Consider the following 26,588-nt stretch of genomic DNA (forward strand, 5'->3'; position numbering starts at 1 on the left):
TCACTTTAGCACTCGGTGGAGTTGTTGCTTCTTTCTATATCCATTTCTACGCTATTAATCCTTAGTGCTCCTACTTTTCTCTACGCATCCAGCGTGTTTGGTCAATTTGCCTGTCGATTTTGTCCCCGGACCATTTTGATACCTCGCCGTTTATATACTTATCTTTTTCCCATTTTCCAATCTTCTTTCCAAGTCTCTCTTTTCCACTCCACTTTTTGATTATCTTTTTGTTGAACTTCTGCTTTTAATGTATGTGATTTAGAACCGTTCTGAGTTTATGTGTTTATGCCGTCCCCGCTGTGTTTATCGTTTCTGATGTCTGCGATCTCTTTTTCAACTCCATTTTCATTTGATATTCCGTTTTTTTCTCTTGCATGCATGTTTCGATGTTCTAGTTTTTGGTTTCTTGTCCATTTTTTCCATCTTATTTGAAAATCTTCTGCGTTGATAATGTTTATCTGCTCTTTCGTTTTTTCTTTTTCTGATTGCACATGGTTTGCGTTGTAGTACCCTGTACTATAAGTAATTCTAGCACAAAATATAAGTTGGTTTGGCGGGGATAAAACATGGTCATTAAATTGTAGAGTTGTAAACATCTCGTAACGTCTAGTTCTGCTAAATCGGTAGTTTACATGTTATACATTATCTTGCTGTATATGGTGATTGGCCCCGATGAAAGAAGACCGACCGACTGACTGGTCATGTTGAACAAACAGGCTCTACAAAGCCTAGCGTCCATCGCAAAGAGCCTACGATGATGACGAAGAACCCAAGGGCGACGCCAATGCTCACGACGCCGTAGGTATAGGCGTGGCGACGACGGCCTAGTCCATTCAGTTCCGCGACCCAGGTACTGATCGTGGTGGCGGAGCCACAGAACCCGTCCATGACGCCCTGCAGCACCTGACAGCTCGTGAGGATGGATGAGGACGCTGCGCTGGAGGAGAGCGCAGTGCCTAGGCCGTCGACGCGCTGCAAGTCAAAGCACATGGCCAGGATGATGGTACCGCCGATGTTGACGGCGAATGTGCCGAGGGGAAAGGCGGGGATACGAGTGTTCAACATCAAGGAAACGTAACAGCGTACCAGACAGCCTAATGGCGCAAAGACGACGGCGAAAATGGCCTGTCCGCGCCAGGTCTCAGGCGAGGCATCGTGGCGATCGGGTGGCCAGATAGCCATGAAGATGGCGCCCAACCAACACCCCCAGCCGAGACAGACGAACAGGGGATCCAAAAGTCGGTGGGTGAAGCGGAAGGGGAACGCAGGGACAAGGGGATCTAGGGCCAGGGCGAGATGCGCGCCGCATATGAGAGCGCCTAGACTGAGGGCGACGGTGACCAGGACGACGGCGACGAGGGCCATGAAGCTGTACCCGCCATTGCGCGAAGAGATGGTGGGCGCGGACGGGTCGGCGAGGTTGTTGGAGAGCGCGAGGAAGATGTCGCGAATGAATGAGGAGAAGGAGGTGAAGCTCCCGCAGAATCCGGTGGTGAGGCCGATATACAGGGGGATGGTCTTTTTGACGGATTTGTGTCGTTTGGCCTGCTCGGTCGCGTCGCCAGGGTGGTTGGCGAAGGTGTCGTCGCTACCCCATTCTTCACGAAAGAGGTTCTTGTCCTCCAAAAAGAAGCCCATCAGTAAGGATCCACCCACATTAGCCCAGAGAACACCCGTTACGATGGGGGCGCCAGGATAGACGGTGAGGGCCTGCAGGCCAAGACGTGCCAAGGTTCCGAAGATAGCGAAGAAAACGAGGTAGGAGAGGGTGTAGAGTTGCGTGGCATGTTTGACGAGGGGCTGGGTGACGGAAGGCTTATCGTTGGTGGGAGGGAGAGAGTCGGCGTGACGCTGCGTCGCATCTTGGGTAGTTGGAGGAGGTGCGCCAGTGTCAAGGATGGCGTTGGCATTGGACATGGCGGGTCAACATTTCTGGGTGCAAACGGAAGACAAGGAAGGGCAAAAAAGGAAAAAAGAAATTGGGTGTGATGACGGAGGTTTTGCACTTAGCACTGTCCAAGCATAGGTAGTGGGTAGCAAGTGGGTCGGGGTCGGGATTGGTGGAGATCGATCCATCGAGATTGGAGTGGGCTGAGACCCGGCGATGTATAGGCAGTTGACCGTTGGATGGACGTGTTGACATGCAAACCAAACCAATTGAGGGTGCAGGTAGAGGGAGAAAGAGAGAGACAAAAGGACAAAAGAAAGAAAGAAGAAAAGACAAGAATGTGAGCAGTCATCGGGAAGAGGACTAAGCAGGCAGGTGACCTCCCCTCTTTCCCACATTCTTTTCCCCTCATCTTCCTCTCGTCTTCCCCTCCTCCTTGTTTATTCTTCTTGCCTCATTGTCTTCTTTGTCCTGTCTCTCTGCCACTCCCGAATTAATCTATCTACCTTCAACCCATTCACCGAACAATGCCGCTGCCTCCCAACGTCCACGTCTCCTCTCACCCCTGTCTCCAGGCCAAGCTCTCGCAGTTGCGCTCCAAATCCACTTCCACCCGCGAGACCCGCGATCTCGTCAATGAGATTGCTACCATCCTAGGTGTCGAGGCCTTTGCAGCCGGCCTGAAAACCACCCGTCGTGGAACGGTACCAAACTCCGTCGGTTTGTCTCGGTCTAGCCTCAGCCAACTGATTCGTATCCCTAGGATCAAACCCCGTTAGGCCTCGAATATGAGACCCAAGATATCGACCCCGCCAACGTGGCACTGGTGCCCATTCTTCGCTCAGGGTTGGGCATGATCGAGGGTGTGTTTGCCTTTTCCTTTGTCTTTAATCAATCCTGCAGCTTCATTTTTCTCAATCAATCGTATCAACTCTGACTGACCGCTTCTCCGCCCCCCCTCTTTCCCCCACATTAGCGATCAATAATCTCCTTCCTTCCCCTGTCCCCATCTATCATCTGGGTCTGTTCCGAGAAAGCTTCTCCCTCCAGCCCGTCGAGTACTATAACAACTTGCCATTCCACCGTCAGACATCAGACACCAACACGGCCGCCGCCGATATCGCCGTTCTTTTGGACCCGGTCATCGCTACCGGAGCCACCGCCGAAGCGGCCATTCATCTTCTGCGCGAATGGGGCGTGAAGAAGGTGGTGATGTTGGGCATTCTGGGAGCGGAGGCCGGAGTGAATCGTGCCGTCCAGGCCTGGCCGGAAGGCGTGGAATTGTGGGTGGGCGCCGTGGACAAGCAGTGCAATGAGCGCGGAATGATCGTGCCTGGATTGGGAGATATCGGAGACCGACTGTTTGTTGCGATGGGCAAATGAAGCTAATGAAATGCATGCGAAACACATATAGATGCTATATATCTGAAGTATGACTATAGGCATTCTCATGGGTGTAGGTATAGAAATAACGAGAAACGTTCATGCACGGTCATTTCGCATTCATCCACATAGCAGAGATATGCTGCTCATAATCATAATCATATCATAATCGTCATCCATCAAAGATCAAACTTCCCAACTCCATAAAAAAGCAAACCCAACCAGAGAAAACAAAACTCAAACCTATCTCTCATCGCAACGCCATCCTCAAACTCTCCATCTCCACCTCCCTCTCCGACCCACGCCTCAACTGACTCGCGCTCATGTTGTTATGAGCCCGACTACTACTCCCTGCTGCTGTTGCTCCACCAGCACCAAGAACCACCCTCGGCGCCGTCCCAACCCCGCCGAAATACCCAGGTAACTCGGCCCTCTCGAACGGCGCGATGCGATCCCGATCCATCATCTTCTCGTGGACGCCGCCCCGGCCGTGATGGATCCCTTTGGCGGTCAATTCCTCGCGGCGGACTTTTTCGCGGTGTTCTTCGCGGCGTTCGATTACTGTATTAGATGTTGATGTTAGACTCTCTCTTTTTCTCCAAAGTCCCCTTTTTTACCTGTTTTGTTTCATGGAATCAAAGCACGACACAAAATAAAACAAAACCAACGATAACCATAGTAAAGGAGGACGGAAGGAAACAGATAATGTATACATACCCCTCCAAACAACAATATAAACACCCATAATGACAAAGCAAGCGACTAGGAACCCGAACAGAATACCCAGTTCATGACCGAGAGAGGACATGGGCGTATAAGGAGGGATGTTGTCGGGGAGATTGGTGGGTGGGATTTCGTGTTTGGAGGGCATTGTGTTGTCCTTTGCTTCCGCTTCCTTTTCCCCCTAGGCTGTAGGTTTGCTGTCTATTTGTGTTTTGATCGAGGAAGGGGTGGTTGACAGGTTGCTCGTGCTTGGGTAAGGTAAGGTAGGTGGTGTTGGTTGATATTGCGAGGGAATGAATTCTACCTATCGGGGAGGGAGGGGACGGCCTCGGTGCGACGAGAGTGAGAAGGGATGAAAGAAGCCACTAAATGTCAAGTGAGGGGCAGATAAAGATAGAAGACGAAGATAAAGAAAAGTCCCGGACCAGGAAGAGGCGAACTCGTATTTCTTCAAATCCGGGGAATTTCCTGCCGACTAAGCCGCAAATGGAGGTGTCGGGGCACAAAGAACAGCCTCTGCCCACGATGATTGGCGGCACATGGCAAGTAATCGGAATGTCAAAGAAGTTCGGGAAGAAAGAAAAGAATTTAGATCATCATGCATAAATCTCAGTACCTAGACAGTAGATACAGTAGTCACAGTAATAGTAACAGTATATAGATCCTACCCAGAGAGCCTGTGTCTCTGGTAGGACAAAGAACAATAAATAAGAGGTATCATGTACACGTACACCAAACGTCACTAACCCTGTCTATACATCAGTCGGGTTGGGTATGAGAACCAGGATGTGCCGATGCTCAAGAAGAAAAGAAAAGTTCAAAGGGGGAGAAAGAAAAAAGTGTATCAGAAGCAGAGATCGCCTGAGCATCCCCCAGGTGAGCCAGGGCCTCCGATCAAATGCTCGCAATGGATGCAAAATACGCTCGTAGCAGAGACCTAGAAACCGTAACTCACGGTTGCCATGTCTGTCATGAAAGTGAAGAAAAGATGAAAAGAGAAAACTCCGGATGCAAATCCCACGTCAAACGAAATGGGCCAGACCGCAATAGATAGACGTATGCGACGTATGCAATGGAAAAAGTGTCTCATCCAGTGACACCATGCTCGAATGCAATGCGAATGAAAAATGGTTCCAACGAGGTGAATCGGCCTTGATCACCCCAGCATCACGGCAGCGAGTGCCGTGCAGGTCAGCCCGATAGCCATTCCAATCCACGGCGTCTGGCCAAGGGTTCCTTCACTCCGCGCCCGTAGCGACTTCGTCACGCCCGGCGATGCGACCAACGCTCTGAGTCCGATATTTCCTCGCGAGGGTTCGGGCCATTGATCGGGAACTGTCGTCGGAAGAGGGTCCTCTGCAGCAACGGTAATGGTCACGTCGGCCGGTTCAACCGCGGCCGGATGTAGCTGGCGAGCTTCGAAGGGAACCGCGAATCCATGTTCTCGAGATGAGGCGACCTGGACTTCTGGCAACGGGGCGGGCGGAGTGGTATTGGGCACCGAGGGACTCGGCGCGACGGCGGGAGGTATTTGGTTGTTGGCCTCGACGGCGAGGCCCAGCGTCGGGGCGAGCGATAATAGGAGATGCGAGGTTTTCATGTCGTTATGGAGTCGGATGAGAGACAAGTGGGAGGAGGGGGGAAGACGGTCGCAGAGAATAGCTCCACCAACCACTTTCAGCGGAGAGATTCCTTTGGGGGCGACGGAGCGATCACCGGCGAATATCTATAGCTAATCGAGCTTGATTCGGAGACACGAGAGATCGCGAATCGTGGGAGAGCGGTGTGGCCGTATTTCCAGGCGAGGGAATTTCCAAGTTCCAAGTTCCAGCCAGACGAGTGACAGAGAGGAAGCCGTGATCCGATTGCAATTACAGTGGGGAAGAGGCAGAGGGAGAAGAGAAGAGAAGAGAGAGGAGAGAAGAGAAGAAAGAGGAGGGGGAAAAAAAAACAGTAAAAGATACAAGATACAAGGTACACGAAGGAACAAATAATGACAATAATATTCTATGATAACAAGACCGACACGAGAAAGCCAAACACAACCACCAAAGAGAACAGGGGAAAAGGGAAAAAAGTAGAAAAAACAAGAAACGAAGCAAAAGGGAGGGAAAAAACGGCCAGACGCTGACAGGCCCCCGTTGGCCCTGGAAAGTGATTTAGTGGAAATTAAACTGTAGTTAGTGTTTGGAACAGACCCACTGCGGATCTGGAAGTGAGTCCAATGATTGGTTCATGGCCAGCCGTGTCAGCCTGGGCTGACACTAGCGCGAGACGATCCGTGTCTCGTGCCACCAACAGAAGCTTGTCAGGGATTCAGGGCCAATCCCAGGCGGTGGAGCAGGGGTCCCCCCTGGAACAATCGGCCTGGGGCCTTTCCTAATCTAGGGCTTGGCTGGGATGAGAGCGGCCAGTTAGCGAAGGGAGGTGCACCCACGCGAGGGCCACCATTTTCCGGTTTGGTTGCGCCGATGACGGAATCGCGAGGTGTGCCGCGACACTAAACAGAGCAGGTGCGATCACTGGTGTGTCCATGTGTGTACTGTGTAGTGTGTACCTACTCCGTAGTGTGTACAGGTACGGTGTACTTGGTGTACAGAATCATATCGTGCAGGCTGGGAACTCGGACAACGCCCGCATGGGTCCTTCCTCCGACGCAGGCAGCCTTATGATGTACTCGCAAGCCACGCTAATTATAGGAATCTTTCGTCGAATGATCGAAGTCGATGCGATGCAGATCATCCCACATCCCAGCCTGTCATTATTCTCGCTACCTCATGCAGTAAGTATCGCCTCTATCTGTGGTACTCCGGACCTGTATCGCGTCACAACATCTTCGACCAGTCTGGCGTCACCGTGAACTTGCCGCTGAGTTGCCCCATCGCCCACACTCGCTTGTCGTCCTCGGCGTCAACCTCGTCGGCATTCGGCGGTGTGGATACGATTAGAGCCTCCTGCAGAAAGTCTACCGCCGTCGCGCGATCCAGTTCGAAGCTGATCCCTCCCCAATTCATCGAAACCCGTCCGGAGGCATGCACATTCAACTTCCCCACACGTCCCGCCGGCAGTTGCCAGTCCGTCGCCGTGACGACCTTGGAGGGCTCTCTCGCCGTCGTCTCGTCCGCTCCGTCTAGCACTTCCACTCCGTCTTCGTTCTTGACGGCGGGTTCTTGGAAGCGAACCCCGCCGTTCGTAGTCGTAACCTCGGCGCCGGCCTGCTGGGCATTATCTGCGCTGCCCTCGGCGTTATCACCACTCTCGCCGGGGACAACTAGGTTGGGGGTCATGGGTGGAAACTGCATTAGGAAGAGTTGGCCCGCTAGCTTGCCCTGGTCCGTCTCGTCTTCTTCCTTGTCTTCGGCGTCCTTCTTATCGTCAGCCGCGGTGTCGGATTCTCCTTCCGCCGGCATCTCGGACTGTTCCGTATCTGGATCTTTTTCCTTCGCGGGTACCTTTTCTTCTTTCTCCTCTCGCGACAGGAGATCCTTCATCATATCGAGATCGTGCGCGTGGCGATCAAACTCCTCGATATCCTCCTTGGTGCGTAGTAAACTTTTGGGATCCTTAGCCGGAGGCGTCTCGACGGCGGTGGAGGTCTCTCGGGAGCCTAGATTCCGGCGCACCTTCACCTTCTGGACCGGTAGCAGCCCGTCGTCGGTAATGATCGTATCGTCGTGCGCGGCGACATCTTCCATGGCCTGGTCATCATCCGTAGGCTCCTGTTTCACGTGCGCCTCACCCGCCTTCGATTCTTGCGTAGTTTCCTGGTCATCATCTTGCACGAACAAAGCATCGTCCTGAGTGGCCTGCGCTTGCGCCTGCTGTCGCAGCTCGGCCGATTTGCTCGAGCTGGATTCCATATTCACGCTGACCACTCGCTCCTCGTGCTCATGTCTTTCCACCCGAATCGGCCGCAAGCCCTTCTCGCTGCCATGCCGGTCGGCGTTCTTCACGGCCATTTTGCCCTTCTTCTTCTTCTTCTCCTCCATCGGCGCGGGCTCATCCTCGTCGCTCTCCAGATTGATCTGATCGATACTAACCCTTACTTCGTTATCACTCTCATCCGAAGACACATCTCGAGAGACATGACCACTGCCCAGATCCATAACGGACCGACTCCGCCGCGACATCGACGAATTTCTCGAGTCCTGATTTCCGAACCGTCCAAACCCACCGCGCCCTCTGCGCGCACCACCCATCCCCGTCCCCGAGCCCAGCGGTCCGGCCGAGCCCATTGCGCCGCCTCGGCCGCGTCCGGCACCCCCACGTCCCCGCGATCCGTCCTGGCCGCGACCGCGTTGAATCGCCGCCGCCTCAGCCAACCGCTCGCGATTTCTCTCCGCCTCCAGCTTCTCGATCGCCTCTCGCTCCTCCTTACTCCGTCGGCCCACCGCTCGCGGCTTATACTTCAGCGTCGGCTTCGCGGGCTCCCCGTCCGGACCGGCAGGCGGTTTCGCAGCGGGCGCGATGCTGCCCGAGGGGGTACGTTTCTTCAGGGATTGCAGTCGTTGCACTGGAGCTCGCGCGGCGCCCGGAGTCGCGCTCGATCGCGTCCCCGTCTCGCCGGCCGGTGCCGGCGCTGGACTGGCGGATGCGCCTTCGGTGCCTTCATTCCGTCGACTAGCGGCGGTGGCTGTTGCAGCTGCGCCTCGACCTCGACGGGCTGCGGCCTTGGGGGGCATGTTGCTTGGGTGTCGGAATAGGAATTTTCTTAGTCGGATTTCACTCGAAGCGCAAGCAGGCAAATATTTGGTTCACGGGCGTAGGAGTGATTGTAAGAATTGGTTTGGGATCGGATGAGAGGAGAGGATAGCGATTCCGTAGGTAGATAATATGTATATGACTCTGAGGGGAAGATCGTTTAGCAGACTGTGATAACCAGGTAACTGATTTTGACTCCGACGCACAAAAAGAGTCTCTCTGCGTCTCTCTTTCAAGAGACCGAGACGAGATTAATCTTGAGCCAGGGTAGCAAAGAGAGGTAGATCTTTGACAGGAAGAATATAGCGATATCAAGCGTAGAGATAAGATGGTCGAGGGAGGGGGGAGGGGGAAAAGAAGTGAGTATAGAGGGGAGAATAAATTGGCAGATCAAAAAATGGACTTGGAATTTGGCGGAAAAAAACAAGCGCGCGCTTATTCGCTGCGGGGCACGTCGGTCGTGACAAGAATACCTTACGCTAGTCCGTTTACGGACATATAGTATAAGGCTGAAATCAGGCATCAGTTGTACATACATACCTCGCCTTTCTAGGTAGTTGGGAATTGATACAGCCACACCCCTCTCGCTCCTGGCACATCCCCATGTGACGGCCTTGCGCAGTTAAGCCTTTATAGAGTAAACCCTAACAGCGCAGCCCTACCGTGGTGGTGAGATCCTTACCTACGCAGGGCCGGCACCCACAACTAGACATTTTGGTCACATGAGGGTGTGCCAGGAGCGAGAGGGGTGTGGCTGTATCAATTCCCACCTGGTTTCTCTCTCTCTCTCTATAGTAATGTGAGGATTGGAGCAAAACGATAAATTCACACTCTTCAAACATAGGCTAATAAATGAATGTATGTGACACTGGAACAGTGGTCCGTTAAGTATCAGCAGCAGGAACGCCTCCCAAAAAAGGATTAAGAAAAAGACTCGACAAAGATGTTCAACCCGCTCAGTTCAATCGCTAGACTATCCATGATAAACAAGGGTGCAGAGTGTAGCATGACGAACACTGCGATCGCAAGGAAGGAATGTGAGGAGCATCAGGAGGCTCGGGTGGAGGGAAGTATGGACGGTAGATAGACAACGGTAGTTTCAAGAAGGATAAGACCAAATTTAAGCGATAAGGTGTACGAAAACGGGAGAAAAGGAGGAAACAGGAATTGAGACGGAGGAGATGGGTGTTTGAAGCAGAGCTTTTGGATGATCAAGTGGTGGTTATGTAGCCTTATGGAAAAACTTTGACAATCCAAAATTTTCCTGTCGTGGGGACCTCGGCTTGGGACAGGATGGATACAGGAGCAGAAGAATGGCCAGCGCGGAAGGACGAGGAGTCGATCACGGGCAGTCAGTCAACGGAGCGAGGCATTCTGCAGGATCGTGAGCCCCAACGCTTGCGCTTGCTTTTATCTGCGTTCGCGGAGAAGAGCGGACCTGTGGCTACCATTGGCAGGGGCTCTGCAGGATCGCGAGCCCTAGCGCTTGCGCTTCTTGTTTTTATCTGCGCTCGCGAAGAGCGGAGGGCCTGTGGCTATCATCGGTAGGGACTCGGGGCTTTCTGGAGAATCAAGGCTTTTCTTGACCGGAACCCCCATATGGCGACCGTAGCGACCTTTGCGGCCGTTCCCTTCGTCTTCGCTGATGCAACCTTCCAGGCCAATACCAGCATCCTTGCATCGTCCGCAAGGGCGCTGTCGATCGCAACCCTTCTTGCTCTTGCGGCATCGCTGGCAACGCGGCTTCGTCGAGAGGTCTTCCTCGTCGGCTGCCAGCGGAGGCTGGAAGTTGACGGAAGAGGTCGACGCCTTCCGAGTCGGAGCCGGGCTCACCATCTGCGGTGACATGACAACTTTCGGTTGAGCGGTTGCGTTGGAGGTCGACTTGACCTTTCGAGGCACGCCCACGGAGGACGTCTTGCTGCTTTTGTTGTGGCGCACCGGGGCCGACTTGGATGAACGAGGCTTATTCGAAGCGATGCCGTTGGGGCGCGTCTTGAGCTTCTTCGGCTTGGGTGCTGATTCTTTGTATAATGTATTGTCATCCGCTTCGTGCTTGACAAGGCCGTTGTCGGGATCCTCCTGTCTGTAGTCGTCGTCCATGCCGTCGTAGCTTCCGTCGGAGCTGTCGAAGCTGGGAAGAATATCATCCAACCGCTTGTGAGTGTGCTTGGTTGCACCCGGGGGGAGCATCGGGCTGGATTCCAGTCTCTGTCGGCTGCGCGCAGGAAGATCATCGTCATCTTCCTCGCTGAAGTCGTCTCCGTCACTCGTCGCGCCCGTAGAAGAGGCTGCATCCGCCGCCCCGCTGAAAGCATCATCTAGAGTGGAGGCGGAGGTGCGGCCATGCGAGAAGTTGGACGCGTCCCCGAGCCGGATCAGCTGCATGGCAACGTCCTCGTCGGAGATGCAGCTGGCAATGGTCGGGTCGGGGGTCGGCAGGACGCCCGGCGCGTTGCTTCGACCCGCCGGGTTGCTCAGCTGGCCCGACGACTGGGTCGCGGTCCGATCACGCAGGCGATGCCCATGGTCAGGGACGGCGGGTGTGGCATATACGGAATTGCGCGGGGCGCTGTACGCATATACTTGTTCGCTATAGCTCTGCGGCGACGGCAGCGGTTGCTGGTAATTGTATGGTCGCTGGGCGGGGCGAGCGAACGGAGAGACAACTCCTTCTTGTCCGACAGATCGACGCTGGGGAGAGATCGAGGAGGTCGAAGTAGTGAGGGGAACCTGAGGAGGAACAAACAACGGTAATTCCTAGAATCAAAGAAAAAGGGGAAGCATCCCAGCGTTAGCACGTCTTTCCCATCCAGCGCATGACCCCATGCGAGACAAGTAGACTGACGAACCGAGCTGTCAAACTTGGGCCGTTTACGACGGCCATCCTGGAGTATATTCTCCATGCTGATATCCGAGCTCCCTAACTGCTCACTTCGAGACTTCTTTGCCCCCGAGACCGAGCCGTAGCCACCCTCGCTGTCACTGTAGCCGGAAGCATCGTCATGGAGGCTTCCATGGGTGCTCGAGCCCCTGCTCTTGCCAGGTCTTGGTAGCTGCTTGTGCTGGGAAGCGCTCCGACGGCTTCTCGCGGACGGCGAGATACTGCGCTTCCGAGCGACTCGAGAACCGGGACGAGAGGGTGGTTGGCTCGGATCCAGTACCGATGCTGCTTGCATGGGCAGCATCTGGAAGGGTTCGCCAAGACTGGGGCGTTTGCGAGCCTCCAGATGCCCGTAGAAGCGCTCGGCATAGTCGTCCGAGTAGGCTTGAACCGGGATCACCCGCACGTACACGGTCATGTTATTCCTCAGATTCTCATATCTAGCGATGAGCGTGGTGCCATGCTCATCTTCAAAGCTAACACCGCTGGCAGCGCCATCATAGATGCCATAGAAGTTCTTGACCGTCGTCACGATCGAATCCGTGGTATCGTGAGGATAGATCTGCACTCGCATGGGAATGCGAGCCCGCACCTTCGAGTTCTCATCGAGGAGTAGCTCGAAGGCGACATTCTTGGGGACGGGGGTTCTATGGTGGGATTCGTGGGGCGAATGGTGATTCGGGTAGGTGGGTGACTGCCCCGGGACGGCGTGTCCTTCATACTGCATAGCCTGCATCATGGAGGGGAGCAGGGCAGATCAACTGCCACGCTGCTGCTACATTGACGAAGATGTTAATCGAATGTTCGATATATTGAATGGGCCAAATAGACCGGGCGACGAGATATGATTGGGTGGGGGAGGAGAGAGAGAAAAAGGCAGAGGGAGGAGGGAGGAGGGCGCAGGATACGGGGCAAATTCTATCCAAACCTACCACGACAAGGAAACCAGAGGGGTTTGGCTATTAGATGGCTCACCCGCGATTGTTTTAAAGCCAACAGATGATGGCGAAAGGTTGTGGATGGGATGGGAACACCCCAAGTCGCAAGAACCGAGAGCGACAAGAAAAGGGAAGGGTAAAAAAACTGCCGCCGAAAACTAGGGAAAATGACAACCAGAGGTCAGCACAATTCATCATCCGAGATCCCAATGGATAAGATGGATGGTCGGGGAGGAGGATGGGATGGAGAGGAGATGTCGACTCCTCGCAGGTCGCCTGTTGGGTGACTTGCAGGTTTGGGGGGGGGGGGGGGAGTGGAAGTGGGAGAAGCGACCCGAATCGCTCGGAAGACGAGGGAGAGCATCAAAGACGCACCTATAACAGATCAAACCTAATTATCCAGAGTCGCAGTTATACAAGTAACTCGAGAAGGAAAAGAGAAAACAGGCGATGGCGATGGTCGAGGTCGTAGCGGTGGGAGTTGTCTACGAAGCGCCTGGGCATGTCAGCGGTGGCATCACTAGCAGTCGATGCAGAACCGAAGCGAGTCGGGGGAGAAGGCAGTTGAGAAAAGCGAAAATAGGAGAAGATGAGGATATATAGAGTGTAGTACATACCTGAGAAGGCTTGTCGATGAATAGGAGAGGGCGGATGGTGGCAGAGGAGGGCGAAAGAACAGGCGAGTTGGGGGGAAGAGGAAGAGGAAGAAGTTGAGTCGAGCAGCGAAGAAGCGGAAGAGGAGAATGGATGGTTTGGGTTTCACCTAAAGAGGGTCGGTGACAATGCTGGCCTCGACTCCATCTCCCCTCGCTGCGCTGCATACACCCTTCTATTCCACTCTTCTAATTTACAGTTATTTTATTTGATCATTTTATTTTCTGTTAAACTACAATTTGATCTTTTAAGAATTCGTCGTGGTGCCTTTCGTGGTCGATCCACCGGCTGGGTTCTCCCGTCGCATTTGCGCCGTCATTTCCTGGTCGCATTTGACCCGGATCGCATTCCTCCCCCGGTGCTCTCGAAGGTCTACTTTGATAGTCATGGGAGTCGATTGATTGCGACTGCGTTCCGGGAGTCTATTCATGCCCAGGCTGGGCCAGCGCGGTGGACGACAATGCGATCCACACGGCTTGAGATGGCAGTCTGGCGCAAATGAAACCAGACCAACCCGTAGACCAGTGCTGCTGGAGAAGCGACCGAGGAGGATTCAAGACAATTCTATCCTACCGGACGCTTCCCATGAGGAAGAGCAGGTCCCAAACACATTTCACACCTCGCACCGGGATGATTCGCTGCGAGCGCAAGAAGTGGCGGACTAAAATGGCACATCCTCAGCGCGGCCACGTCGAATGACCCGATCACATCCCGGGCAGCTAACTAATCCATTCCGTCATCGTCGCTCCCAGTTCTTCTTTGATTTCTTCCATGCGGCCGGGCCAGTGTAGCGACGAATGGACATATGTAGCATCCATCAGAGTACGAGTAAGAAGAGTCAAAGTAGGATTGCGACCAGGTTCCAGCCAAGTCATCCATGGGATGCCCGTGCCGTCAGGCCGCCATCGTCCCGTACGAAACCGTCCAGACCGGTGGATATCAAAAGAGGTCTATTATGCTAGTTCAGGATGCTACCCTGGTCATGGTGACCGTCGGGCCTCTTCCTGTGTATATATTCCTTTTCCCGAGAGATCGAGAAGTGGCAGCGACGGCGGACAAACGGGACCGCGGATGACTCGAGTCCGGCGACGCTGTCGAAACGAAGAGGAAATGCAACTTCCGTGCAAACCGGTTGCAAAGAAGAAGTCCTGATCATTCGAATCAACAGAGACATGCATCGCAATCGGCGAGAACTAGCCAAGCCAGCGACCGCGCCCAATTGCCTCGTTTCATGATCTGCGCCTGTCCAGACTCGTTCGTTTACCCCTCCCTCGGACTACGTAAGGATCACCTTCGGGGCGGATCATCCTACACCTTACTCGACTCTATTTTGCTACTATTTTCTCTTCCCTGGTCGGGTCGGCGCCTATCGCATCTTGGTCAGCGACGTGCGCGCTGACCCTCGATCTTTTCCCGGGGTCCCCAGAAGGTAAAAAGAAGGAAAGGGAAGCGTCGCATCCATCATCTGAGACGGACAACGCCGTCGCATCGATTCTAGATTGCGAACGAAGGAAAAGCAAAGAAAAAGCGACGGAGGGAAAGGGTCTCTGGGCAGGCGAACCAGCTGGCGCAACGATGCCGTTAGCCGGGTGGGGGAGAGATGCGTTTGCAATTTGACCCGACAAGGGACTCTTGTTCCCTTCAGTTCCTCAGGCCGAGATACATCATATGTAATGGCTTTGGACATGATAGCTCCAAGCCGAATACAAAGAACGGTAAAGAAGAAAAGAATACAGAATAAGCGAATGAGCGAAAATGAGAGGCAGGAAATCAAATCATCCTCATCGGGGACCTTTGGGCGGGGCATTTTTTTTGGAGCAGTCGTCGATTGAGGCCGCACACCGAAAGTTTGCGACGTTGTTTCTTATTGTTGATATATTTACTGCCTTTATTTCTTACCATTGACTACGGTCCGCCCTCGTATTGGTGTCATTCTTTCCGACTCTTTCCTTTCCCTTTCAACCATGGCCCTCGCCCCCCCGTTCGCTTGTTTTGGTCGTCGCCGAACCCGCCGTTCCCAAAGTCTCCGGGACCTTGCGAGCGGATGAGTGGTAACTTGTAACTTGTAACTTGTAAGTCATGCGATGAATTAAACGGGCGACGGTCCAATTTTTCAGTCCGGGAATGACCAAGTTGTGTGAATTGTGGATATCACGCCTCATCTGAGGTACCGCCCGATCCGCGTCCCACATTGGGGATCGGGCTTCCTGGGTGGCTTTTTTCCCTTACGCGAGCGGAGAAGGCGACGTGAAAGAATCCAATCCAATCCGTCTGTCCAGCGCATAATTGCCCACCTTCTTTCTCGCCTCTTGATATAAAACCGGACGGCTTCCTTGCGCAGAATTGCTGATCGGGGTCGATGCCGGGTCACTGCATTTCGGCGATTGTCTACCATCAACCGTTGTCCTTAAACTCAATCTGATGCATAATTAGACTGACGGGAGAAAGTCGGTCGGATGAGAAGGCCAAGATGCGTGGATGAGCAGGTGCCAGAAGTGTCGACGGTCTCGAATCCCGCGGCGAACGACGCAGCGAAGCCGGCGACGGACGGTCACGTGTTCTCGCGTTTAATGGGCGCTGCCCCCGTGTCGGGCGGCGCGTAAAGTACCCTGGACAGGTTGCATCCTGCCAACGCTTCATTCAAGGGTCGGGGGAGGACATTTGGATATAGGGATATGTCGCATGTATGTCAGAATTATTGTGCTCTTTTTTCCATCGAATTAAACACCATTTTAATCGATATTCTCGTGATGAAGCTCTTTACGCTCGGCGGGAGAAGACGCGACGGATGATGTCATGGGCCAAGGCCAGTGCAAACGAGACAAACATGGCCTGACATAAGCATTCCGCGGGCGGACCGGAAGGGGCTTAGCGGCAGTCCGTTGTTGACGGTAACCAAGTAAGGAAGTAACCGGATTGGGCAATGCGGCCATCACCAGTGAGACGGGGCGGTTGCCAGTTCCCTCAGGCACTGTTGTTGCTCGGTCATCGTCTTTTGCTGCTCCCTCGTTCTCTTTTTTACTTTCCTCCCTCTCGTCCAGCCTGTCTCAACAACTCCCGTTGCTCTCGTGTATCTACGCTGCGTCGATTTCTTTCCGTCGTGGTTCGGATCCCTCTCGACAATCCCTGCGTCGCCGTCCTACAAGAATTCTCTTGGCACGGGTTTTGTTGTTTGTTTGGGGCTGGTTTTAGTATAAGTTTAGCTCGACGGAGAACTCCTGCGAAGAGGTAAACAATCGACCAGCTCTCCCCCAACCCTCCCCACACGCGGTCCGGTGAAGGCTTCAACCTCCCTCTGGTGCCAGTATGGACGCAAAGGTATGTTTGCTCTCTTTTTTTATTGCATCGTTCCCCTCCTCGCCCTGCATCTGGTCTGTCGCTAGAGACGAGGCCCGTCTGTAGGTCGGGAAATTTCGACGCGCCACATATCCGTCTTTTCTCACCTGTACCTGCTGCGCTCGCAACTACATGTTGTATGACTGTAAACTGATTGAGCATAACCAATGACAGCCCCAGCGAATTCGCGTCCGCGGAGACGAAAATGCCCCCCTTCCTCTCGCCACCGGCAAGACCGTTCACCAGAAAAACAAGTCCACCCCCGCCCTGTCGACCATGTTCCAGAATGGCGGGCCCAAGAACGCTCCTAGGAGAGCTGCCTTTGGAGACGTGAGCAACACCGCGAACTTGGTGCAAGGCAGCCGAGACGATGCCTCTCTTGCAGGCAAGAAACAACTGAAGGTATCGGAGAAGCCATCGGCGGTGATTGTGGAGAAGAAGCAGGCCGCGCTCTCTCAGCCCGCCCAGCGTCCCAAGCCCGTGAGCGGACTGAAGGGCCTGTTGAACAACGCGTCCAACCCTAAGCCCCTCGAGCCCTCCGCGAAGCAGCTGGGAGTCTCGCAACAGACCGCCAACGCCCGCAAGACCCTCAACAAGCGAGGAACCATCTTTAAAGACCCCTCGGAGCCCCTAGCAGAGAAGAAAACACTTACATCCAAGGAAACCAAAAGCGAATCAAACGAAGCGAAACACGCGCCGACGGCGCCTTCTCAGTTAGACGCCCAGGAGGAAGAGGTTGCATCGAAAGATGAATTGGAAGAGCCGCTTTCGGATGAGCTGGATCCATCCATTGCTCTTTCCGATCTTCCCGAGGAAGAGGATGATGTATCGAAGGTCAACGATGATGACTGCAAGATCCAGGGCGTCAAACACATCAGCAAGACCGAAGAATCCCACGCAGCCGCCACCAAATTGGACCGCGTCGCGAAGCCTCGCGATAGTGTTGAACACGTCGCCTTCCAGTCGGAGCCCGAGGAATATTGGGATGAAGAAGATGACGAGAACGAGGAGGATGATGGATACATTACAGCTCGTTCATATCGTTCTCGCGGGGATAACACGACTGGCGCAACCACGGCCATGCTTTTCCCTCGCTTTACACAGAAGGTCAGGCGAGAGCTGGCCCGCGCAAAGCAGATCGTCGAAGAAAGTCGAACACAGGAGGACATTGAAGAAGAGCTTTGGGATACCAACATGGTGGCTGACTACAACGAAGACATCTTCGATTACATGAAGGAGCAGGAGGTAAGTGTTTCGAGAGCGCCCATCTTATCGTATGCCGTGACTAATGTATCCTGCGTTACCAGATTAAAATGCTACCAAATGCTCACTACATGGATAACCAGGCCGAGATCCAGTGGTCAATGCGCTCGGTGCTGATGGATTGGCTTGTGCAGGTCCACCACCGCTTCGGCCTGCTTCCGGAGACGCTTTTCTTGTGTGTCAACTACATCGATCGCTTCCTCTCGTGCAAGATTGTCTCATTGGGCAAGCTGCAGCTTGTGGGCGCCACGGCGATCTTCATCGCTGCCAAGTACGAGGAGATCAACTGTCCCTCCGTGGGCGAGATCGTCTACATGGTTGACGGAGGCTATACGGCCGATGAGATCCTTAAGGCCGAACGCTTCATGCTGAGCATGTTGCAGTTTGAACTCGGATGGCCCGGCCCCATGAGCTTCTTGCGCAAGGTCAGCAAGGCCGACGACTATGACTTGGAGACTCGAACTCTCGCCAAGTACTTCCTGGAGATCACCATCATGGATGAACGCTTCGTGGGCAGCCCCCCTAGCTTTGTCGCTGCCGGTGCCCATTGCCTCGCCAGAATGATGCTTAGAAAGGGATCATGGGTATGTTCTTGTCCTGCACCTTTTTCCCTGCCTTCAGATGTTCTAACGATGACAGTCTGCCGCCCATATCCACTATGCAGGTTATACGTATTCCCAGCTGCTTCCGCTTATATCGCTCATGATGGAATGCTGCGAGATTCCTCGTAAGCACCATGCGGCCATCTATGACAAATACGCGGACAGGAAATTCAAGCGTGCTTCTCTCTTCGCCGAAGCTGAGATGCGCAAGGGATTCCGACTGCCTGAAACCTCTCAGGATAGCTCCATCTTCGATCGCAGCCAACACTCTGACTATTGGAAGCGTGCTTAAGGCTCTCTGCCTACACTTTATTCATCATCGACTTTTATCACGACTTTCCTTATTTTCATTTCGTCGTTTGACGCGTTTTATGAGTTCGCACCTGCATTTACATTCACCTCTTTCCTTTACACGCGTTTGGGATACAATATGACGCCAACAAAACAACACAAGGCGACAAGATCGGAGAAACCGGGTTTCGAATGGGTGGAGTTTTTTTCTTTTCTTTTCTTTTTCGAATCTACTTAATGAAATCGGATGACATGAAAGCCATGCATGCATGCAATCAATCCGGGTCTGGGGAGTTATTGGGATGATGGACTTGCTTTTTCTTTTTCTTTTAATTTTCTTTGCTTTTCTTTTCTCGTCTTGTCATACCCTTTCTTCGTTTCTTTTGTATGTGATATTTTCTTACCATCTGCCCAAGTGTCATGACTTGCACGTCCCCCGGTGTGTTGATTTTCGTCTCATGCGATCAATGTCGATTCGACGACTCTTCGAGGTTTTCTTTCCTTTGTTCTTTTAGTCTTTGCCCGTCGTTCTCTTTGCTCTTTTTGGCCCGTATTTTCTTTGTTTATCATGGGTTAATGTCCAGGATTATGGCGCATACACTAGTCGAATTGGATTCATTTATCTCCAGCTGTTTTTCTAAGCGTAAGGGTTCAACGACTATAATATTGTTGTGCTAAGATATCCGGCTATATATTCCTTGGTACGATGGGGCAATGCTCAAGCTTTGAAAAGCCCGACGCTTACATGGACCGCTCAGCCAGTCCTATCATTGATATTAAGAGCAAACAGGACAGGCCATAGAAGCCTCGTGGTATTTACTATCCAAGCCTCTTTTGAATACTTCATTTTCCAAGAACAACTAATCAAAAGCAATCATTTCGATCATAAGCCAACTTTTCTAACGAACCAAAAATCCTCTTCTATCTATCTATTTTGATATATATCCGAAGAGCGATTCACGCAACACGCTCAACCAAAAAGATTCAATATTCAAATTGAACTCATTGACTCATTGATCCAACCCATTAAACTCAATCAACCTTTTAACCACCTCGATCACCTGGTTCGCCGTGGCCGAGGAGTTACCATTGCCCTCATTCGGGTTATCGATTTTCGACGCGATTATCTCGTCTAGCATCATGCGGAGTCGGGAGACGAGGACGCCGAGGCGAGCCCAGCCGCGGAGTCGGAGCCAGCCGTCGACGACGAGACCTCGGCCCATTGTGTCAAGGGAGATGGAGCCGCAGAAGAGGAGAAGGGAGTAGGCGTTGAAAGCTATTATTTGTACAGTTGTGTTAGTTGGAAGGTAAGTAGGTAGGGTATTATTTTGGTGATAATGGGTGGTTTTGGGGGAGGAGAACTGACGGGTCAAATCACGGATGAAGACCTTGCTGGTAGCCATCTTGGTGAAGTAGCTGAGGTATGCGGCCGCGCCGGGGTAACTCTGAGCCGAGAAGAGGAGCGAGCTGGGGTGGATGAAGACGCGACCGTTCTCCTGGTTGAAGTACTTGATGGTGCGGGCGTCCGGGTCGATCTCGACAGTTCCGGTGACGGAGCTGGCGAACTTCTTGTCGGGGAAGGAGATCTGCGCGATCTGGGGCTGGAAGGCCCCGGCGACCAAGGCGCGCAGGAGAGCCCGGTTCCCGGTGTTGCGGTTCCAGCGGGGATCGGTGCTGGAGTTGGAGGAGTCCGAGTACTCGACGGGCAGGAGGCCGGCATCTTTCAGCGAGGTGAGGAATTGGGCTTTGTTGGACGAGATGTCGCGGAGGGTTTGGTGCGAGAGGAAGTTGTCGCCGCACCAGGACTGCGTCTGCCAGTATCCATGAGCCTTGACTCGCTCGGACCATTGCTGGTAGGCCGTTAGATCGGTGAGAAGGTCTCCGTCGCCCTTGGAGAAGGAGGATCGTGCGGAATCGGCCTCTTCGCGGCGGTCACGAGGGGAGACGAAGGGGCTCTTGACGGTGAGGATAGCGGAGATGGTGATACAGGGATCGATACAGGCGAAGAGGGAGCCGTAGACCATCAGTTTGGCGCATCGTAAATCGGCCGGGATCATGGAGAGGTACCGTCCGAGGGCTGTGAGTCGGTCGTGGTCAAGTGCACCCACACGGTGCAGGAAGCTTAGGGCTCCTTCAACGGCTATACTTTCCGGTGGCGTGATGGTGTTGGCTAAGAACGTGGCGACGTCGTCCACTCCTTGCATGGATTTGACGGACAGGCAGAGCTGCTCGAGTGGCACGCGGCGGATTTCAGGGTCCGGCCGAGCTGCCATGCTGGCTTCGGCCTTGCGCGTGTAGAGTTTGTAGCACGTTCCAGCCCTGACACGACCGGCACGTCCACGCCGCTGCTTGCATGCGGCCTGGGAGGCCCACACTTCCTGGAGTCGGACCATGTTGTCTTTGGGATCGTAGCTCGTTTCCTTGACGCGGCCAGTATCGATGACAGCGACGATATCCTCGATGGTGATGGAGGTTTCGGCGACGTTGGTTGCTGCGATGACCTTTCGCTTACCCTTTGGCGGACTGAGGAAGACACGCCGTTGCTCATTTGGCAGGAGAGATGCATGCAAGGGCAGTGGATGGGCATTGGGGATCCTCCTCACGGCGTTCAGACATCGTTCAATTTCCATAGTACCGGGTAAGAAGATCAACACGCCTCCCGGCTGATCACCTAGCATCGCATCAATGTAACGAACCGTTGAGGCAATTAGCTCGTAGTTAATTCCCATGCCGACACTGCGAAGAAGTTTGCCGAGCGACTCGTCGCCCTGTGACGAGGCTGGATCCTCGTCGAAGTCCCGTTCAGAAAACTCCGGCGAAAACCCAGTGTCGCGGACTATGTCGTCCAGATAGTAGTCATCCACAGGGAATGTCCGTCCAGGAATGTTCACCAGACCAACACGGTCACGGCCACCAAAGTAATTAATGAAGATGTTGGCGTCAAGCGTTGCACTCATAAGGATAACCTTGATGTCCTTGCGGAAACGGAGAATGTCTCTCAGGAGAGCCAGGAGGAAGTCGGTATCAAGACTCCGCTCGTGGACCTCATCAACCACAACGTGAGTGACGTCCGCGAGAGAGCTGGCGACATTGCCATCGGCGCCACTGCCGGATTGTATGCGACGGAGCAAAACACCGGTGGTAACGAATGTAACCCTCGTGACGCCGGACTTGACCTTGGAGTCACCGCGAATGATGTATCCGACTTCCTCGCCGACAGATGTGCATCGCTCGTCGCTGACTCGGTCTGCAAGGCCGAGGGCAGAGATCCTTCGTGGTTGCGTGCAGATTATGTTCGCAATTCCACCCAAGTTGTGCTGGATCATATCATCCAACACGAATTGCACCGACTGAGTACTCTTACCACTTCCTGTTTCACCAGAGATGATGGTGACTTGATTCTTGTTGACGGCCCGGACAATGGCATCCTGAATATTCCACGCAGGAAGTGCTTCTCGCTTCTGCATCATATCCTGCTGGGCTTTAGTTAACTGCTTAGCCTCCCATGCCTCGCGAATAGAAAGACTCTGCGGTGACCCTGCTTGCCATGTGATCTCCGTGGCCTTTCTGCGCGACTGACGAACAGGCATTTCCACGGTAGACGTTGAAACTGACGGAGCCGCCGTGATTGTGGCAATGTCTCGTAGTTTGCCTGGATTATCCATGACTGCAGGGAAGTTGACCTCAAGCCAGTCTAATATATCATATATCATTGGTTCACCCAAGAAGTTTTCCTCGGAGTATTGGACAACCTGACGGATAGCACTCAGGCGGATGTAAGCCGGGATATCTTTGGTCTGGAGTAAAATGATCGGCACTGCTGACGGATAATGACCGGAGGGTTTCTGGAAGCGAAATGAGATGTTTTCTAGAGCGCTTGGCGATTCACCCTGTATCTCGCAGACCTTGGGTGAGATGCGACGGTAGCGCTCCCCGAAGATGGCTTCCAGGGTCTCTTGCTCTTCGGTCCAGGCATCCTCAGCATCCTCGACGGATGTTGAGTCGGTAGAGGCACTCTCCCCATGTACCAGAGTACCCTGTAGAAACTCTGCGGCCGCAAGCTCGTCGCCTTGCTTGCTGTCTAGGATGCGCGAGCAAAGGTCGGCAGGGTAGCCGACAGCAGAGAGCCGTTTGATCTTGGCCTCTTTTGCAAGGTCATCGCTCGCGAGACTCACGCCGGCAGAATACCTCTCTGGTAGACACCAGGAAGGCAGGTCATCCTCCGGAACGTAGATCAGAAGCCACTCGAGGACTTCTTCGCGGTCTTTGCAGGCGGCGGCAGCCTCTTCAACGTGGCTGCGTCGGAATCCTAAACGCGCGAACTCGTCGATCATGGCTTTGCGCTCGTTCTCCGGAATCCGCACATTGTAGGGATTCCAGATAGTATGTTGGCGCAACAAGCCTTCGATATCTCGACGAACCCTGTTTCCCATGTCCACTTTCGGAGCTTGCGACCAGATTCTCTTCCCTTTATTTTCACCACCGGATCCCGATCCCAGCCCCAAATCGACCGTCTTGTTGTTAGCTTCTTTCGCCTTGGTTTTCTCTCGCTCTTTGCGCTTCTTCTCGAGGTCTGCCGCGGCACTCTCTCGTTCTTGTTTGGCCAGGAAAGGATCGGCCTCGTACATCCAGCCTTTGCCTTCTTTACTGTCTGCGGCTTTTATTTGCGAGAAATCCTCTTTCCAGAGCTTCTTGTATGCCGGCGGAAGCATCATATGTAAGTTCTTCATGTTGCACACTCGAAACAACGCATACGCCGCGGCGAAATGGCGAGCTTCCAGCGCAGTAGCTTGCGCCGTCAGATGTTTGTGGGACGGAGGTGGTTTCATGGGAGGAAGAACGGTCGTTTCCCGGGTCTTAAGATCGACACGCTTCAAGATGACCGATGATATATATCCTTCTGGAGTTTTTGCCTATTTCACCGATGACCGATTAGCTCAAGATATATTTGCGCGACGGGTGGGAGTCGTGTCAACGGCGTCGGCTGCCACTCACCATCGTATACTCAGGCTTTTCCCACTTCTGCTTCTGGCAGTGCTCGGAGAGCATATTGACCGGCAACTTGCCCGTCCATGATGCACCGCCAATGACTTCCTTGACGGAGGGTTTCTTCGGCTCGTCCGTCGCAGGAGGCGCCTTTGCGGCCTTTGCGGCCTTTGCGGCCTCCGCTGATCGCTCGGCGGCCGCTTTGGCTTGCTTCGTCCCCGGTTTGGGGGCACCTCCACGGGCGTCGGCCTTTTTCTTTGGGCCCATTCTCTTTCCGACCGACAAATATACTGAAACAGACGCCCGTGGAGTCAGTTACCGAGCTTGTCGTGGAGGGTAATGACTATAAAGAGGAAGGAAAAGGTGCTAGGAGGCGAGTTGGGCTGTCCCGCACTTAATCAACTACGGAGAATTCCTTAAGGTAGGGCTGCGGGGAGCCGATCAGGAAAGGTCGTCGGCCGCCCGCATTCTCCAACCTGCGCATTCTCTCCTTCCTTCTTCTTTTTCTTCTCCTCCACAGATCCCAGCCATGACCACTCGCCAATCCGCCCTTCGTCATGTCCCCCAAAAAGAAGAATTCGCCCACTGTGGGCATGGATAGCGCTAATCCTGAGTCGGGGACCCAAGAAGGGAAGACCGCAAAGCGAGACGCCTGTACGCTTCATTCATCCATCCAACTCCTTCCCTTCCCCACCCCGTCGCGACGAGCGCGAACTAACACCTATGCTGGTCCAGTCGCAGAGCTCCTTGCTCCCAAACCCAAACAACCGAAACACACGAGCGATCGAGAATCACGCGACAAGAGAGCCGTCGGTGGGCCGCGGGATGCTCTGGGCGCCTACATCGCCAGGCCGGAGTCATACCCCTCCAACGTCGTCGTATACTACAACGAGGACTTCGTCGTCATCCATGACCTCTACCCCAAATCCACCCTCCACTTACTTCTCCTCCCCCGTGATCCCGCGAAGACCCGCCTACATCCGTTCGACGCTTTCGAAGACCCCGTGTTCCTGGATAAAGTGAAGGCGGAGACGAAGAAGATTCGCACGTTGGCTGCGGGTGAGCTCAGACGCTTACATGGGAAGTATTCGGCGCAGGATAAGAAGCGACTGGATGCGCTGGATGCGGATCCGCCGCCGGAGAAGCTGCCGCCGGGACGCAACTGGGAGCAGGAAATCATGTGCGGGATCCATGCGCATCCGTCCATGAACCATTTACATATCCATATTATCTCTGTGGATCTGTTCAGCGATCGCATGAAGCATAGGAAGCATTACAATAGCTTCGCCACGCCGTTTCTCGTTGACGTTGAGGATTTTCCTCTGGCGCGGGATGATGTCAGAAGAGATCCGGATCGAAAGGGCTATCTCAGGTACGCATTTAAATGCTGGCGTTGTGGCCGTGATTTTGGGAACAAATTCACCGAGTTGAAAAAGCACTTGGAGAAGGAATTCAACGAGTGGAGAGGACTATAGGTGCGAGACGTGGAGAGTAGAGATATGACCACGTTCTAGCGATTTACTCTAGTTACTACCTACACTCAATCACTGTGCATTGAAGACTACTCGTCAACCGAGTGATTGTGTATATATTTGCATAGGATCGTAGGAATAAGTGTTCTAAGAGCTACACTGATTCGGTTGAATTTGCCGTAACTATACATGCTCCAACCATGGATAGCAGCCACTCGAGGCAGATCGCATTTTCAGCAATCTTGTTCGCCCAAAGTCGCTAATTATACAGAAGACTCGTTGACAGAAACCAAAGTATTCCCAAAGCCAACGAGGCTTTTCAACCCCTCTCCCAATATTCTCACATGACCGTCACCGTACTGCCAATCTAGGCACGGCTCTTAGACCGGGAGCTACCCTTGACCTTACGAGCCTCGGGACGGTTGATGTGGTGAGCAGGGATCCACTCCGCGTTGTAGGTGGTCGCAGAGGAGACGGCGGGGCTGCTGGGGGCTTCGACGGCAACCTCGGCCTTCTTGGACACAGAGGTCTTCTCAGGACCCTTGCCAGACTTGCGCTTCTGAGGGAAGTAGGGCGCAACCCAGACGGTGTAGAAGAAGTAGACGACGCCAACGAAGCAAGTCAGGAGGAAGAAGTACAGGAAGATACTAAAAACAGTACCCAATGTTAGCCAACCTTCCCTAAATCTCCAGATTAAGTAACGGGGCGAGCAGCTCTTACATCTGAGGATCGAAGATGCTAGTCTCCGGCTCCACGACACTGACGGTACCATTGTGGGCGTAGACAGTGAAATATCTTCCCTCACTATCGGACAGAACGGAAGCCAGAGAGAGTCTCAGATCCTGGGGGTGCATCTCGGTGGAGAAGCTGTAGCTGAGGCTCTCCTTCTCGCCGGCCGGGATCTCGACGCCGTACGCGGTGGCAGTCAAGTTGCGCACCACCTGGCTCTCTTCCTCATCCAAGGTCGACAGGGTACCACCAACAAAGTTGACGGTGACAGGAGCCGGCTCATCGTTGGTAAAGGTGATCAGCGCCTGAGTGGGCAGGCCGTTGACCAGCTTCACGCCGAAGAACTCCGACGCAGGGAAGGTGGCCTGGGCGGACACGGCAAGCTTGGGCGACTCAACATTCTCTTCAACCTTCTCAGCAGGGTCCTGATGATGTGAGAGACAAGGGTCAGTATTCCAATTGGGTCTGTGTGAGACAAGAGACAAAGAGTAGAGAGCGTACTGCGGCGAGACCACCACCAATCAAGGCCTGGACAGAGAAGAGAGCCAAAGACAGGAGACCGAAACGAGCCATTGTGACGTAACCAGAGCAGACCAATAGTCTGGAAGCAATTCAAGAAGAAGAGGAAGGGCTCAGAGAAAGAGAGGGAGGATGGGGGGGGGGAGGGAGTGAAAGGAAGCAAGAGAGAGAGAGAGGGAGACAGAGAGGAGAGATGATTTTCTCCACGTAGACCAAATT

At 53.6% G+C, this 26,588-nt stretch overlaps 11 protein-coding genes across 11 annotated transcripts; 4 read left to right on the forward strand and 7 right to left on the reverse strand.

The window, feature by feature from the left end:
• Nucleotides 1-699: 699 nt before the first annotated feature.
• On the reverse strand, nucleotides 700-1,917 carry KD926_009236 (FluC/FEX family fluoride channel; the record flags this gene model as incomplete). Its single annotated transcript, XM_053101851.1, has 1 exon — nucleotides 700-1,917. The coding sequence occupies one exon, from the start codon at nucleotides 1,915-1,917 to the stop codon at nucleotides 700-702; it is 1,218 nt and encodes a 405-aa protein (XP_052954624.1).
• Nucleotides 1,918-2,415: 498 nt separating this feature from the next.
• KD926_009237 (uracil phosphoribosyltransferase) lies at nucleotides 2,416-3,271 on the forward strand (the record flags this gene model as incomplete). Its single annotated transcript, XM_053101852.1, has 3 exons — nucleotides 2,416-2,592; nucleotides 2,652-2,751; nucleotides 2,865-3,271. The coding sequence occupies 3 exons, from the start codon at nucleotides 2,416-2,418 to the stop codon at nucleotides 3,269-3,271; spliced, it is 684 nt and encodes a 227-aa protein (XP_052954625.1).
• A 250-nt stretch (nucleotides 3,272-3,521) lies between these two features.
• On the reverse strand, nucleotides 3,522-4,142 carry KD926_009238 (uncharacterized protein; the record flags this gene model as incomplete). Its single annotated transcript, XM_053101855.1, has 2 exons — nucleotides 3,522-3,832; nucleotides 3,989-4,142. The coding sequence occupies 2 exons, from the start codon at nucleotides 4,140-4,142 to the stop codon at nucleotides 3,522-3,524; spliced, it is 465 nt and encodes a 154-aa protein (XP_052954626.1).
• Nucleotides 4,143-5,150: 1,008 nt separating this feature from the next.
• Nucleotides 5,151-5,594, reverse strand: KD926_009239 (uncharacterized protein; the record flags this gene model as incomplete). The annotated part of the gene is made up of 1 exon (XM_053101856.1): nucleotides 5,151-5,594. The coding sequence occupies one exon, from the start codon at nucleotides 5,592-5,594 to the stop codon at nucleotides 5,151-5,153; it is 444 nt and encodes a 147-aa protein (XP_052954627.1).
• A 1,225-nt stretch (nucleotides 5,595-6,819) lies between these two features.
• KD926_009240 (putative DNA-directed RNA polymerase III RPC4) lies at nucleotides 6,820-8,676 on the reverse strand (the record flags this gene model as incomplete). The annotated part of the gene is made up of 1 exon (XM_053101857.1): nucleotides 6,820-8,676. One exon carries the CDS (start codon nucleotides 8,674-8,676, stop codon nucleotides 6,820-6,822), a length of 1,857 nt encoding a protein of 618 aa, XP_052954628.1.
• Nucleotides 8,677-10,174: 1,498 nt separating this feature from the next.
• On the reverse strand, nucleotides 10,175-12,315 carry KD926_009241 (putative C6 finger domain protein; the record flags this gene model as incomplete). Its single annotated transcript, XM_053101858.1, has 2 exons — nucleotides 10,175-11,455; nucleotides 11,548-12,315. The coding sequence occupies 2 exons, from the start codon at nucleotides 12,313-12,315 to the stop codon at nucleotides 10,175-10,177; spliced, it is 2,049 nt and encodes a 682-aa protein (XP_052954629.1).
• A 704-nt stretch (nucleotides 12,316-13,019) lies between these two features.
• On the forward strand, nucleotides 13,020-13,673 carry KD926_009242 (uncharacterized protein; the record flags this gene model as incomplete). The annotated part of the gene is made up of 2 exons (XM_053101859.1): nucleotides 13,020-13,080; nucleotides 13,159-13,673. 2 exons carry the CDS (start codon nucleotides 13,020-13,022, stop codon nucleotides 13,671-13,673), a joined length of 576 nt encoding a protein of 191 aa, XP_052954630.1.
• Nucleotides 13,674-16,477: 2,804 nt separating this feature from the next.
• Nucleotides 16,478-18,664, forward strand: KD926_009243 (cyclin family protein; the record flags this gene model as incomplete). The annotated part of the gene is made up of 4 exons (XM_053101860.1): nucleotides 16,478-16,489; nucleotides 16,688-17,752; nucleotides 17,815-18,354; nucleotides 18,410-18,664. 4 exons carry the CDS (start codon nucleotides 16,478-16,480, stop codon nucleotides 18,662-18,664), a joined length of 1,872 nt encoding a protein of 623 aa, XP_052954631.1.
• A 1,009-nt stretch (nucleotides 18,665-19,673) lies between these two features.
• Nucleotides 19,674-23,916, reverse strand: KD926_009244 (RNA helicase; the record flags this gene model as incomplete). The annotated part of the gene is made up of 2 exons (XM_053101861.1): nucleotides 19,674-23,576; nucleotides 23,659-23,916. The coding sequence occupies 2 exons, from the start codon at nucleotides 23,914-23,916 to the stop codon at nucleotides 19,674-19,676; spliced, it is 4,161 nt and encodes a 1,386-aa protein (XP_052954632.1).
• A 290-nt stretch (nucleotides 23,917-24,206) lies between these two features.
• KD926_009245 (DNA 5'-adenosine monophosphate hydrolase) lies at nucleotides 24,207-25,124 on the forward strand (the record flags this gene model as incomplete). The annotated part of the gene is made up of 1 exon (XM_053101862.1): nucleotides 24,207-25,124. The coding sequence occupies one exon, from the start codon at nucleotides 24,207-24,209 to the stop codon at nucleotides 25,122-25,124; it is 918 nt and encodes a 305-aa protein (XP_052954633.1).
• A 364-nt stretch (nucleotides 25,125-25,488) lies between these two features.
• Nucleotides 25,489-26,423, reverse strand: KD926_009246 (putative translocon-associated protein, alpha subunit; the record flags this gene model as incomplete). Its single annotated transcript, XM_053101863.1, has 3 exons — nucleotides 25,489-25,768; nucleotides 25,842-26,275; nucleotides 26,352-26,423. 3 exons carry the CDS (start codon nucleotides 26,421-26,423, stop codon nucleotides 25,489-25,491), a joined length of 786 nt encoding a protein of 261 aa, XP_052954634.1.
• Nucleotides 26,424-26,588: the final 165 nt, after the last annotated feature.

The sequence above is a fragment of the Aspergillus affinis genome (genome assembly GCF_023601865.1).
Source record: "Aspergillus affinis strain CMG 70 chromosome Unknown NODE_65_length_189793_cov_85_416649, whole genome shotgun sequence".
NCBI classification, from domain to species: Eukaryota; Fungi; Ascomycota; class Eurotiomycetes; order Eurotiales; family Aspergillaceae; genus Aspergillus; species Aspergillus affinis.